This window comes from Taeniopygia guttata, chromosome 4A (assembly GCF_048771995.1).
Source record: "Taeniopygia guttata chromosome 4A, bTaeGut7.mat, whole genome shotgun sequence".
Lineage (NCBI taxonomy): Eukaryota > Metazoa > Chordata > Aves > Passeriformes > Estrildidae > Taeniopygia > Taeniopygia guttata.
In genome coordinates this window covers 18,149,792-18,163,144 of record NC_133029.1, presented here as the reverse complement: position 1 = coordinate 18,163,144, position 13,353 = coordinate 18,149,792, and the positions used below count along the sequence as shown (strand labels likewise).

Below are 13,353 nucleotides of genomic sequence, written 5' to 3'. Positions count from 1 at the left end.
TATTGTTCAAGCCTGTGCTGGTTTTCAGTGCAAAAGCATCTTGGAACCTGATTTCCTCCTTTATACCTAAAAATGACTGGCTCAATAAAGGAACTGAGGAGAGCCCACCCTTACAGTCACACATTCCCCATCCCTCCTGCAGTACATTCCCTTGCCCAGGCCGTGGATATGGAGGGGAGGGTGTGTGGGTGGCCAGCCCAGCATCGCTCCTTCGACTCAAACACTTCATTTTACCTGGAAAGGCATGAGACCATGTGACAGAAACCAGTGCTTAGGTGATATCACCAAAGGTGTGCCTGTGCGTTGCCTGAGAGTCAGAGTTGAGCAACACAGTGATGTGGACAGAGATCCCCCATCCTGCATGGTGAGGGTTGTTCACATCATTTCCCCCAGGGCTGCACTTACAGGTTACCACAGAAAGGACTTTCTCTGTTGCTTTTGCAGGCAGAAAGGACATGTCTATACAGCTGTAGGACCTGTGTCTGTATCTACCATTCCTAATCTCCTGCTTGGTTGAATCCTGTTTCGTTTCCAGGTTATCTTCTGAGATTTCAGAGCTGTTTCTGTGACCTCTCTTGACATTTTCAGATTGTGCTGTTTAATGTCTCCAGGTCAGTGCTGGAGCAGGTGGGAACACTTGAGATCAAAGGTATCTCCCTTATCTCCCTCCATTGATGGTTTGAAAGTAGCATTTCTTACCTTCATTCATTGTTTGGTGTTTTGCTTCTGACATCTCTCCAGCAGGTCCTCAAACCACAGTCCTACACCCTAATCATATTCAGTTTTCAATAGAGATGTTGAGGAGATTGAATCTGTACCAGGATATTGCAATGAGCCAAAGTTTTACTTTAGCAGTGTTTGGGATGCTTGCACCAGTTTTTATGGTTGCATGAAATGTATTTTCTGAAGTACAAAATAGCCAATGGCCTTGGGAGCATCCATGTTTCTGACCATGCTGGGAAGTTTTATCCCAAAAGCCAATCATCCTTTGAAGCATCTTACCCTGGGTGGATGAAAAGACAGACCTTTATTTTCCTCTCCAAAGCTGTTTCTAAAGCAGGAAATGTCCACACCTCCTTCAGACTTGATCTCAATGTTCTTCACGACACATATGCGTAATCTTAGCTGCTGCTGCTCCTCCTCTTTGCATCTTTTTTTATTCCCTCCCATTTAAGTAGCTCTGTGATCTGAACTTTATCCCTACCATACTTGACCTTATTTTTCAGAGGATTATTCACAGACATCCTCAGAGTTTTTGATGGCGTGTGTCAAGCCCTTGGGCTAAAACCTGTCTCCTGGTTTATTCCTGCTACCCAGGGGAAGGAGAACATGTCTGAGTGACAGTCATGGTTTAACCCCAGCCAGCAACTCAGCCCCACGCAGCCACTCACTCCCTCCCCACCTCGGGATGGGGGAGAGAATTGGAAAAGTAGAAGTGAGAAAACCCGGGGGTTGAGATAAAGACAGTTTAATAACTAAAGCAAAAGTCATGTATGCAAGCAAAGCTAAACAGGGAATTCATCCACTGCCTCCCTTGGCAGGAGGAGTTCCAGGAAGGCAGGGCTCCATCTCTGTAACAGGGACTTGGGAGGACAAACTCAGAATGTGTCCCCTTCCTCCTTGTCCCCCAGCTGTGTGTGCTGAGGGTGATGCCACAAGGTCTGGGGTACCCCTGGGGTCAGCTGGGATCAGCTGTCCTGGCTGTGTCCCCCCAGCTCCTCCCTGGTGAGGGTGAGGAGCAGGACAGGCCCTGGCTGTGTGCAATCCCTGCTCAGGGATAACTCAGACATCCCTGGGGTATCAGCCCTGTTTCCAGCACAGAGCCAAACCCAGCCCCACAGCAGCTGCTCTGAAGGAAATTCAGTCTGCCCAGCCAAGGCCAGCACGGTGATGTACAGAAAACAGCCATGCAGGAGTTAGTGAGAGGAATGGGCTCTGCTGAGTGAGGAGGTGGTGAGCAAAGGCCAGCTTTGATGCAAGCATCCATCAGCAGAGATCCGTGAGCCTGTGGAAGCGTTCAGCAGCCTGTGAACAGTTAGCAGGCTTCGTATTCTCACCTCTCTGTGTCTGACATCAGCAGCAAGATAAAAATATATGCTCCTTACAGCAATACATGGGTCTTTTGGCATTTCTTGAGCTGATTTGTTTTCACCAGTGTGAGGAAATAACACACAAAGTAATTCTGTGATGGAGCGTTTCCTAAATGGATGTAGCTTGGCAAACTGCAGCTATTAGTTTTCCTTAGATAAGCTGGTATCAGAGCAGCTGGGGTTGAAACCTGGCACTTCTCTTCTGCATCTTTCAAAGCTTTCTCAAGGATGCCTGTGCCAGGAGTTGCTGCCAGAATAGTTTGGGGGCATTAAGTTGTGTAGTGGAGATAAACACATATGGGAGGTGAGGAGGTCAGAAAGACATCTTCAGAGATAAGGATGTTGGGTAAAGCCTTCTCCTCCCAGAGCTGCCAGTGGCCCCTGTGCCAGCACCATGAAGTCCCGGGGCTGCAGCCAGCAGCCCTGGCAAGGCCTGGGGGGACCCAGCCTGTCCTGCCCTTGGTCCCAGCACTGCATGGAGTGTGCAGGAGCAGGCAGTGGTGCAAGGAGCCAGGGAAGAGCAGTGCTGTGCTTCCCCTCAGCTCACTCTGCTGAAGGCACTGTGGCTCTCTTCATCCCAACACTGAGCTGGGAGCTTTAATCCTGCATTTCCTGGGCAGCCTCAGCTTTGCAAAGATCTTCCATGGGAAAGGGCAGCTACACTCAGGGACAGCTGAGGGTAAACTTATCTCCTCACATAGGGCTGGATTGCCTTTACACTGCTTATTTCTCTTTATCCCCCATGAGGATTTTACTCAGTACTGAAGTTGGGTGGATTAGCTGCATCTACCTGTGACCTGGGAGGTAAAACATGCCAGTTTTCAGCTGCAGAATCCCAAGGCAGAAATCAGCCCCTGGTCACCCTAGCCCAGCAGGGATCTGGGACTCCCTGAGCTTTGGGAAGGAGGCCATAACCCACTGCAGGACCCTTGCTTGTGAGCTGGGCTGGCAGCTGCAGGGACAGGTCTGCCCAGGCATTTGGAAATTTTTTGTGTGCTAGCAGGATCCTGGCAGCTCCCTGGGCTGGGCAATGGGGACTTTGTTCTGGGAGCCACTTCCAGGGGCTTTGCCTTGCAACAGGGAGATCCTTCCCCTTGCTGAGGATGTCCCTGGACCCAGAGCCTGCTCTCCTTGCCTTGAAACACGGAGCTAATTGTTTTTCTCCCTGATATCTCCCCCCTGCCACCTCCCCGGGCAGCATGGAGTTGGAGCAAGCCTTGCTCCAGCCAGCCTGGGGTGAAACATCCTGCCAGTTCACAATCTGGAAACATTAAAATAAAAGGTGTTTGGGAAGGGCAGAAGGCTGAGGAGGAGGCTTTCAGTCGTGGGAGGACCCAGTCAGTCCTCAGCGCTCTGTGAGATGTGTGCCTGGCTTCTGTGGCAGCTGGGGAACAACCAGAGACAAAGAGCAGTGCCCTCATTCCTGTAAAAGTGTACTGGAATAGTTCAAAGGGCACACCAGCATCACAGTGCTGGTTGCAGGGATAGCTGAGGTCTGCCCTTAGCTCTGTAATGCCTGCAGAATCTCCAGGCTTTTCTATGCCCTGAAAAATACTGAAGGCTAAAATTGTGCCTGACACTTCAAAAGGAAAGGGCTAAAAATTTGGGTAATGAAAATACAACTGTTGGAGAAATCTTGGGAGCACCTGGCAGGTAGAGCTGGTGCTGTGGGACTTTGAACCAGTGACCTGAGAAACCTAAAGAGACAGCTTTTCTGGGAAAGCAAGTTCGAGGCAATCATGCTGCTTCTGACGTGAGTCTTGTCCTGCTTCAGCCTTTTTTAGAAGGCTGGACATCCCAGAAATAGAGGGTGTTGTAAGTTCTGTGAAAAAAGACACCTGACTTGGGGAAAGATTAGTTTGCCAGTGTGGGAAAAACTTCATCCAAAGCACTCCCTGAAACCCTGAGCAGATAAAAGGCAGCCCCAAAGCTGGTAAAGCCCTCCTGGTTTCTCTGCTGATGGGGAGATCTGTTTCTTCCAGACTCGTGGTGCTTGGCAGAGAGCCTGGAGAGGCTCAGCTGGGCCTGGTGTCTGAGCATCTTCTAGGTATGACACTTTGTTAGCTGCTGCCAAAGTGTTGGTGCCCTCAGGCATGGAGGTGACAGGATGGCAGGGATTGCTTGGGATGACTCTCTAGACTTGCTAAAGTGGTTGCAGCTCTGTTTGTCCATGTAAAGGTGTTTGGGGTCCTCTGGTCTGTCCAGCGTGGTGCTGTGGAACCATCACAATTTATCTGTAATTCTCTAAACCAGTTCTCCAAAGCAGATTTTGGCAGATTTTGGAGATGGAGTATGTTTTTCTCAATATTTCTGTAAAATCCATGGAAGACCTTATGTTTGCACCATTATAAAAGTATGTCTTGCTCACTGAATTGGTGTGGGTTCTACTACAAAGCCTTTTTTTGCTGCTGCAGATTGCATGTACATGAGGTTTGCTGAGATCACTAACCTGAAGCTCCTCCACTAGAGATTAGACTCCAATTATTAAGGAACAATCTGATTGTGATGTTAATGTAACGGCCGGAAGATCAAACCTCCATGTCCTCTCCACAGGTATCAGCTTTTCTGAGATAAACACCGTTTATAGCCCTCCTGATAGATTTCTGAGCTGTTGTTCAAACAGGAAGGTGCTTTCTAGCAATCTCCTCTGGTGCACCCGAAGGCCTCTGTCCCCTGCAGTGTCATGGAGTTCATTCTGCCCTCATATCTTCCCTTCAAGGCTGAAAGATCCTTTAATGTGCCTTTAAGCAGATCTCGAGGAGGCTGTGGAAAGCCGTGAGTTTGTGCACCAGTTTTTGCCCTGACAGAAGGTGTTTTCCAAAGAGGAGCTGGTTTCTCCCCTCCAGTGCAAGGTCTCCCAGCAGGAGCAGAAGAGCTGGGCACTGACAGCCTGTGCTGTCTGCCCTGACTCCATCCCCACAGCTCCAGGAGGGCAGGGAGCCTTTGGAGGTGAACTGTGAATGCAATTGCCAGCTGAGCACTCAGATACCCAGAGGTGAATCCCTGGGGCTCTTTCCTGGGCTCAGGGGCATGGCTGGGGCAGGGAATGCCTCTCCCATTCCTGGCAGTGCGTGACTTGAGCCCAGCCTGGCAGTCAGGATTTGGGGTCTCCGGGAGCAGCCCCTATTGTTGTGCATCCTCTGCTGCTCCTGAAAATGCTGCTGCAAAGCCCTGGGCAATCTTCCATATCAGCCCTGGCTTGCTGAGGGGCAGGAGGCTGTGGCACGGCGTGGGAGGCAGCTGGGAGTGTGCTGTGGCTGGGGAAGAGGGTGGAGGAATGTGCTGCTCCTTTCCAAGTGTCTTGGCCCATCAGGAACCTGGCCTGAATATCCTTCCCCCTCCCATCTCTCCTATCTGAGCAATTCCTGGGGGCTGTGGGCAGAGCTGGCCTGACACTCCCCAGAGAGCTTGCATGGATTATTTGCTGCTGCTTCAGCTCAGCTGTGCTAGGCAGAGATGAGCAGAGGGTTGGGAATGCCAGAAGGAGCTCTGCTTGCTGGAGGCTCCAGGGAGGCAGGAGGTGTGTGATCCTGGTGGGTCTAGGGCAAACCTGTGCCCTTTTTTACCTGGGCATGCCTGCCCAGTGCTCTGCATGAGAAGAGGCTCTGCTTGCACCTGGGGCAGTGCTCGGTGGGCAAGGGCTGGATGCAGGGCCTGTGGAGATGTGCTGTGTTGTTCCCTCTTTGGAAGAAGAAGTTGTGACTTTCAGCACGTTTCTTGTGACCAGTCGATGAGGTTGCAGTCCCTGATCTCAGGTTGGGGTGTACTGAGTGTTCATAGTGCCTCTATCACTTTTGAAGATAAGGGCACATTAGTATTTTATTGCCCTGTTCCTTCCATCGAGGCATCATCCAGAGGGAGAAGAGGAGGGGGGAACGACTAATTTCCTTATGGCAGGGGATTAGTCACTGCAGCCTGGCCCTCCAGTGAGGGCTGCAAGGCTCCCCACTGCACCACACCAGCAAGGCAAGGGCTTGAGATGCAGAGAGCCCTTCCCCAGCCCGCCCTCTTCCCACCCCTGCTTCCCCCACCTTGCCCTGACCTTGGCTGTGCTCCCCTGTGCCTTTCCTGCAGGGAATCCTGGAGCACCCTCAGCTTTTGCCATGGAGCTGGTGAGGGGCAGGAGGCCATTTGAGGGGCTGGCTCTGTGCTGTGCTGGTGGGCTCCATCCCTTCACTCACGCTCAGCCTCAGCACAGCTGCCCCTGAGACAGGCTGGGCTCCTGTTCTCTCTGTCCCCAGCCTGGCCCAGTCCAGGCTGCCCTCAGGAACCTTTATCAATGATGAGGAGCATGGCTATTGCGTGATGCAGAGATAACCACTGCCACCACAGCTGTGCACACAGTGTCCTCCCCTCCCCTTCCCGAGTGGAAAATCAGTGTCAGCCTGCCTTGCCCTGTAGCCAAGTTTCACACCTTTGGCTGCATTCACGTAAAGGCCAGGAAAGCTGGAGGGGAGAAACGTTCCCCTCGCTGAACCCACCCACTGCTTAATGCAGGGGTGCCCGTGGCAGGGCTGGTGGCCCAGGGGCCTGGGGAACTGGTCCCTGTTCCAGTGTGATGGGTGTTCCTGTCCCCCAGCTCTGAGCCCTGCCTGCCTCTGCCTGTGCCAGCTGCCTTTCTCCTTCTGGGGGAAGCTTCCCTTCTGCTCCTTGAATTAAAGCATTAATAAGCCCAGCACCAATCAAGCTCTGAGTGTTTCAAATGCCCCTTTGTTTAATTAGCACGGCCTCTGCCTGCAGACAGGGGTGGGAGGCGAGGGGTGAGGACCCAGTGCCCAGGAATTTCTCCTCTTTAAGGTGTGACTTTTTGTGCCAACTATTTTCTCTCCCACTCTCTCCACCAGCTGCCCAGAAAAAAAAAACATTTATGGCCAAAGGACCCTTAGAACTTGCAACATCTCCTGGGGGACTGCACCAGTGGGTTAAGCCTCTTGCACGCCCCAGGGCACTCTTTTCCCCAGGGCAGGAATAAATAACTCAGCTGGTCCAGGGTTGACACTGTGCTTTGTGCTTTGTCCCTTGGCCATGGAAATGGGGACACTGGCCCTTGCCTTGAGATCCACCTTGGTCCCATGAGCGAGTGTCACCCTGGGGATGGGTCCTCTGTAGCTCCTTCTCTCTGAGGAGGGGAGAAAGGGTGGCCCAGCGTTATCAGGAGTGTGTTAACCCCACAGCAAACATGATTTCACTGGTGCAAGGGTGACGGTGGTGACGTTCGAGTGGAGGACATGGTCCCTTCCTCTCCATGCCCTAATCTAAATTGCTTTATGAGGGGTCAGCAGGTAGACCAAGGCCTCCTGCTCCCTGGGGGACAAGGTGGTCTCTGGGTGGCCCTGTGCTGTGGCACAGCAGAGCTGGGGTTCTCTCACGTGGGGCGGTGGTACAGCAGATGGATTAAAACATTCTTGCTCCCTGGTGGGCTGTGGGGCTGGGCTGCCTGCACCTCCTCTCCTGCCATGGCCTGGCATGTGCCAGCATCCCCCAGTGCCACCAGCAGCCTGTGTGGATGTCCTGCTGCTGTTCCCCTGCAGCCAGGCAGCCTGTCCCTCCACACACTTGGCTCCTGCCTGCCCATCCCTTGCAGCTCTCCAGTGTCTCACTGGTGGCATTTTTCTCTCAAAACCAGACCCTTCAAGGACCTGGGGGCTCAGGACCTGCCTGTGAGGCCTCTCTGCAGCTGAGCTGGGCTGCTCAGACTCCACCAGAGCTGGGAGCTGCCTCTGGTCCTTGGGATCATGTTTGCCTCAGGAGTTCCAGTGCTCACTGGGATGGGGACGTGAGAATGCCAGGGTTGCACACCACCTGGGGACCTGGGTGTGCCACACACAGGGGCAGTGAATCCCCCTGTGGGCATCCCAATCTTATCACACCTGCACTTCTGGAAGCAAGAAGGGCTGGGGGACAGAAGGAAGGTGCTGCCTGCTATTATCCCACAGGGAGTTCTGCATGTCCCTGCTGGCACCCTGGCAGTAGTGGTGCGTGGCAACCTCCCAGCGTGGTGCCCAGGGACAAACTGTGCCAGGGAGTGGCCCTCCTCCCCCTCAGCAGTGCTCCCACCTGCCTGGGCTCCCGGGTGACAAAGCCATCCGCTGTGGGGTGGGGGAGGCAGGCCAGAGCAAGGGCCAGGGGCACCTTTCACACCTTGGCCCCCTCCCCAGCTTCCTGCTGGCCCCTCGGTGCCAGAGAAAAGCCTGGATACAGTCTGGCTAGAAAGATGTATTTATTGCGACATCGGTTTGCAACCAGCACTCAACCCCCCCCAGCAGCGACTGCAGACCCACGCACATGCCCTTGACCCTGCTGGGATGCCTGCATGGCCAGCAGCCGGTCCCTGGGGCCACAGGCCCCCTCCCCTTTCCAGGCAGGTTCACTGGGGCTGCAGGCTGGGCTCCCGCCGTGCCAGGAGCTGCCTGCGAGCTGGCAGCGCGGGGTAAAGAACAGAAGCCGGATTCAGGGCTGTTCACCGGTGTAAGCCACCAGCTGGGATCTCCAAGCAGTCACAAGGCTCTCAAAATCCCAGGGAGAGAGCGGGGTCAGCCCCCCAAGCACATGAGAGGGCTGAGCACGGGCGATGCCACCGTGCCCTCTGCTCTTACCGCGTTCCCTCGGTGCCAGCCCGGACGCTCTGGGGAGCCGGGAGAGGTGCCAGCCTGGTTCCCCCTGCAGCCACTACACGTATCCCGTCAGGTTGTAGGAATTGACTTCACTCTTGGTTTTCTGCACCTGGCTGACAGAGGGCCGGGAGCTCTTGCTCGCCAGCAGCTGGGGCTGGTAGGCGCTGGAGTAGGCGGTGGTGGTGTCCCGGGCAGGGCAGGAGGTGCAGAGGATCAAGCCGCCGACGAGGGAGAGCAGGGAGGAGATGATGCCGAGGTAAAGAGCCTCCCCGAGCTCGAACTTCATGCTGTCGGGGATGACGGGGTTGCGGAAATCCCGCAGCACCACGTGGATGTTCCACACCAGCGGGATGAAGCAGAGCAGCCCCCCGAGGACGAAGACCGCGCCGCCCGCCACGGCCACCCGGTCCTTGCCCGGCGAGCCCTGGCTGAAGACGGTGCACCTCATGCCCACGACGGAGAGCAGGCAGGCCAGGGAGGACACGGCGCAGGAGCTCACCATGAGCGCTTGGGCCGCCTGGATGTCGGCGGGCAGGTTGAGCAGGGAGCTGTAGATGTCGCACTGGGTGATGCCCGTGCTGTACGTGGCGCACTCCATCCACAGCCCCTTGGTGAAGCTGATGGCCGTCACGATGCTGGAGCCGATGTAGGAGCTGGTCTTCCAGCTGGGCAGCAGCGTGGCCGTCAGCGTGCCGATGTAGCCCAGGAAGGCCACGGCGTAGCCCAGCAGCTGGAGCCCCATGGACACCATGGTGGGGGCTGGCTGTCGCTCTGTCGCCTGGCCAAGGCTGGCGGTTGTGGCCCAGGTCCCTCCCGTGCGCTCACGTTCCCATGGCCCTGGGAGAGGCTCTGCTCGCAGCACTGCAGCTCCACCCCGCTGCCGGGGTGCTGGTTTTGTGCGGGGTGGGAGCGCGGGGAGGTTACCTGCGGGAGGGGAAACAATCCCTCAATCCCTCCCCGATTAACGATTGACCCAAGCCCGTGGGGGAGCGCCAGGCGCCCTTTCACCCCCGCTATCTCCCCAGCCGGGCTCCGGGGGCAGAGCAGCGCTGCCCAGGAAGGACGCCAAAGCCCTCCCCTGCACTGACGCCGCGGGCAGGATGGAGAGCCAGCTCTGCTGGGGAAAAGTGCCCGCTGCCTTCCTCCAGCTCCCTTGTCTTCTGAGGAAGCCGAAAAGCCATGGCTGCACCATCTTATCTGGGACTCGCTGGAGGTGACTTCAGGTGGTAAACCCAAAGATCCCCCAGCTGAGGAGAGGGGATGGCTCCTCATACCCATCTGCGTGGGGCTCACCCAAGGCATCTGCAGTCACTCACGACCCACCCCGAGCTGCTGAGGCTCCTTTGGGACAAAGGGACATGGCCACCTGAGACTGAGCCATGGATATCGGCCTTTCTGTGCTGCTGGGGACAAGGACGAAGAGGGATGCATGTGACAGTGACACCTGCATCCCCAGGAGAGCCTGGAGGCCCACAGAGGGCAGAATTACATCAGGGCTGGCATCTCCTTTGGGATGCTTCACCAGCCAAGCGGGGTGACCTGTCCTGTGGAGGGGTGAGCAGCTCGGGGTGCAGCTCATGCTGGGACTTTGTGTCAGTGCCACCTCCTGCCCACAGCCCTGTACACAGGCAGGGGGGGTTGGCAGAGGTGGTGGAAAGGGTTGGTTTGTTTTCCCTCTGCTTTGTTTAAAAATTCCTCCTTCTGTGGTGCCTTGCGAAACCGGGCTGAGCCCCGGCACGGCGGCCAGTGGCCTCCCTGTCCCTGGGAACGCTCCTGGCTGAGCGTGCTGCCACCACCCAGGGCCTCCCCTGCTCCTGTTACCCCCAGCCACCTCCAGTGCTTGGCACCAAAGTTTCCCAGCTGTCTGTCTCCTCTCCTGTGCTCTAACCAAGACCTCCCACACCATCTCAGCTGCTGGAAAAGAAACACCTGGGGTGCTCAGGGCGCTCAGGGTGCTCAGGGTGCCGGCAGAAAGGTGAGGGAGGGAGGGAGGGAGGGAGCTCTGTGGTACTTACGGAGGGGGCTGGAGGTGCAGGGGGGGACCCGGGGTGGTGCAGCCGGGGGTCACCCAGGACTGGAGGTGGCTGCCTGGGGCAGGGTGAGCAGCCAGGGCTGTTCAGTGCTTGTTCAGCTACAGCTTTGCACAATCCACCTGCAAATCTCCTGGATCAGAGGCTTATTGCAGATCAGAATTAAACCCTTTGGGTGTCGGGAAGGACTGGGGAGCTGGGATGCCTCGCTTTGCTGGTTGTCTATGAATTATTGGGGTAGGTTCACCTAATGGGTTCAGGTTTGAGGCTTGCTGTCATCCTTCTGGACAGCATGTGACTGTGCCACCATCCATGTGTCCACTCTGGGCTGTCCTGCCTGTATTGGGGTTTGAGGGGCAGTGAAACACCAGCAGGTTGAGCTCCCCACTCCTCAGCCTGAACTTTTGGTTTACTCTTCCTGCCCTGCTTGTCCTCCACGGGGTTTGTTGTTGTAAGACTACTGGCCCAAATGAGGAGCAAATGGGGAAGGTAATGAGAGCTGTGCTGGCCCTGTGCCCCCTCCTGCTCACCGGCTGCCACAGATGGAGAGGGGCAGGGAGGGCCTCTGGTGACAAATTGTGCTTGGAGCTGAGCAGGGTCCGGCCAGCGTTTGGACAGTGATGTTTGGATGCTGATAGCAGAGCTACAGCAGGGACCATTTGCTATTTTCTTTCCTTGTCCCAAACTGAAACTCTCCCAGGAGCAGGAGGTGACTGCCAGTGGCACTTTTCTCTGAGTGCTTGGGCAGGAGCAGTGGGCAGGGATGGGATGAGTGGCCCTGCTGGAGCCAGGGGCTGCATCAGCCTTGCACCCTCACATCGAGGAGCTTTTCTGTACCTCCTGGGGTGGCCCACATCTCAAAAACTCAAAGGAAAGGGCAGGGAACACTGGTAAGTGGTTGTTCTCCCATCTGTGGAAATGGGATCTGGCAGCTCCCTGGGGTGATGGGCCATGGATGCCTGAGCAAGACCATTGCCCTGATAGTGCCTGGGGTCCATCCCTGCCACGGGTCCTCCCTCCCCGTCTGCTCTTGAGCCTCTCTGGAGCTATCAGCTGCCGCCTGGTGCCTCTGTGCTTGCCACCACTGTAGCCCAACAGTCTCCTCACCATGCCCTTTGTGCTGTCCCCAACACAAGCCCAGCACACTGTGCCCATGGCATGCCCAACACTCAGCCCATTGCACTGTCCCAATCCCATACCCATCATGCCACCCCTCCGTTCCCCATCCCTTTCCCATCTCCCCTGCCTCCCTTATGCAAATGGCTACAAAGAGCACTTAATCATCCTTGTTAATTGTCTCTACCCTCCCCTGTTCCCCCCCGGGGATTTTCTCACAAATGGTGTCCAAATTTTCCCTTTTGTGTTTTGCTTTTCCACCAGAGATCGCAGCCCCTCCGCCCCCAGCCTCCCCCCGGCCCTCTGTTTACACAACTGGGACAAATTTCACACTGCTGTCCCCACAGCCCCATCCCCTCTTCCCCTGCCCCAAAGAATTTGTGAGTCACGGCCGAGGCTGCGCTATAAATGTGTCCCCACCAAGGTTCGGCGGTGTCAGAAGGGACAGCATCTCCTGCCACCATGCAAGCTGCTGCCTGTTGCCTGACTGCCCACGGGCTCCCAGCGCCAATGGCCAGTGCCAGCCCACCCCCGGGGCTGGAGCAAGGGACAAGGTACAGGGTGGGGCTGGGGAAGCTCCAGCCGGGTTCGGGTGAGGTGCGGTGCTGGGTGCTCTGATCCCAGCGGCCACGGGTGGGACAGAGGGTGCTGCTCGGGCGGGTGAGGCTGTGGGGCTGAAGCTGCTCTCTCTCCTAGAGCCTTTCCTCTCTGGAGGCCGTGGCTGCCCCGAGCCCAGGAGGGACCCGCGATGCGGCAGGAGATGGACGCTGTGAGTTTGGCACTCCCCGCTGTGTCTGTCCCCACGCCCGTGGGGTTCCCGCTGGGGAAAAGCAGCCTGTCGCCCCAGAGGCTCACTTTGTCCCGCGGAGTCCCTTGTCCCACGGCCGTGCCGTGCCCGCCTGCCCCGGAGCATCACCCGCCGTGGGCAGGGCGAGCCCCGGGGGACAGGGCCCCGCAGCCCGGGGTGTTCCCAGGCTGGGCATTCCTCGGGGCCTTAGCGGGATGCCTGGGCACCCCTCCGGAGCACGGGGCAGAGATTACCCTGGCTGCCAGCCTGTCAGGGGGTGCGGGGTGGATGCCAGAGGCGGGGGAGCTGCCGGGCCGCGGCACCCCGTGCCAGCCCGGCGGGCAGGGCAGGGCATTGGAGCCCGGTGCCACCCGCCTGTGTCTCCCCAGGCTCGGGCGGCGGAGGGGGACGGCGGTCCCGGCAAAGCGATGCCGTTCTTCCAGCACCCGGTCAGGTACGTGGCTGGCCCCGGGCCCCGGGCGGGCACGGCGGGCACGGCGGGCGGGCTCACCCCGGCTCTCCCCACACAGGCTCCTCTGGCCCAAGTCCAAGGCCTTTGACCACCTGTACAGCGTGGGGGAGAAGCTGCTGGAGAACTTCCCGGTGCAGGCCACCCTCTTCTTTTATGAGGACTCGGGCAGCGAGGAGGAGGAGGAGGAAGAAGAGAGGGATGATGAAGAGGAAGAAGCGACGGGAGATGTGACCGCGGGACACCC

General features: G+C 57.0%; 1 protein-coding gene across 1 annotated transcript; it reads right to left on the bottom strand.

Annotated features, from left to right (window-relative positions):
* Positions 1-8,293: 8,293 nt before the first annotated feature.
* On the bottom strand, positions 8,294-9,628 carry CLDN2 (claudin 2). The gene has a single exon (XM_041716239.2). The coding sequence runs from the start codon at positions 9,453-9,455 to the stop codon at positions 8,760-8,762; it is 696 nt and encodes a 231-aa protein (XP_041572173.2). The 5' UTR covers positions 9,456-9,628; the 3' UTR covers positions 8,294-8,759.
* Positions 9,629-13,353: the final 3,725 nt, after the last annotated feature.

Coding starts and splice junctions, on each gene's coding strand:
- CLDN2 (XM_041716239.2), bottom strand. CDS start 9,455: ATGGTGTCCATGGGGCTCCAGCTGCTGGGCTACGCCGTGGCCTTCCTG.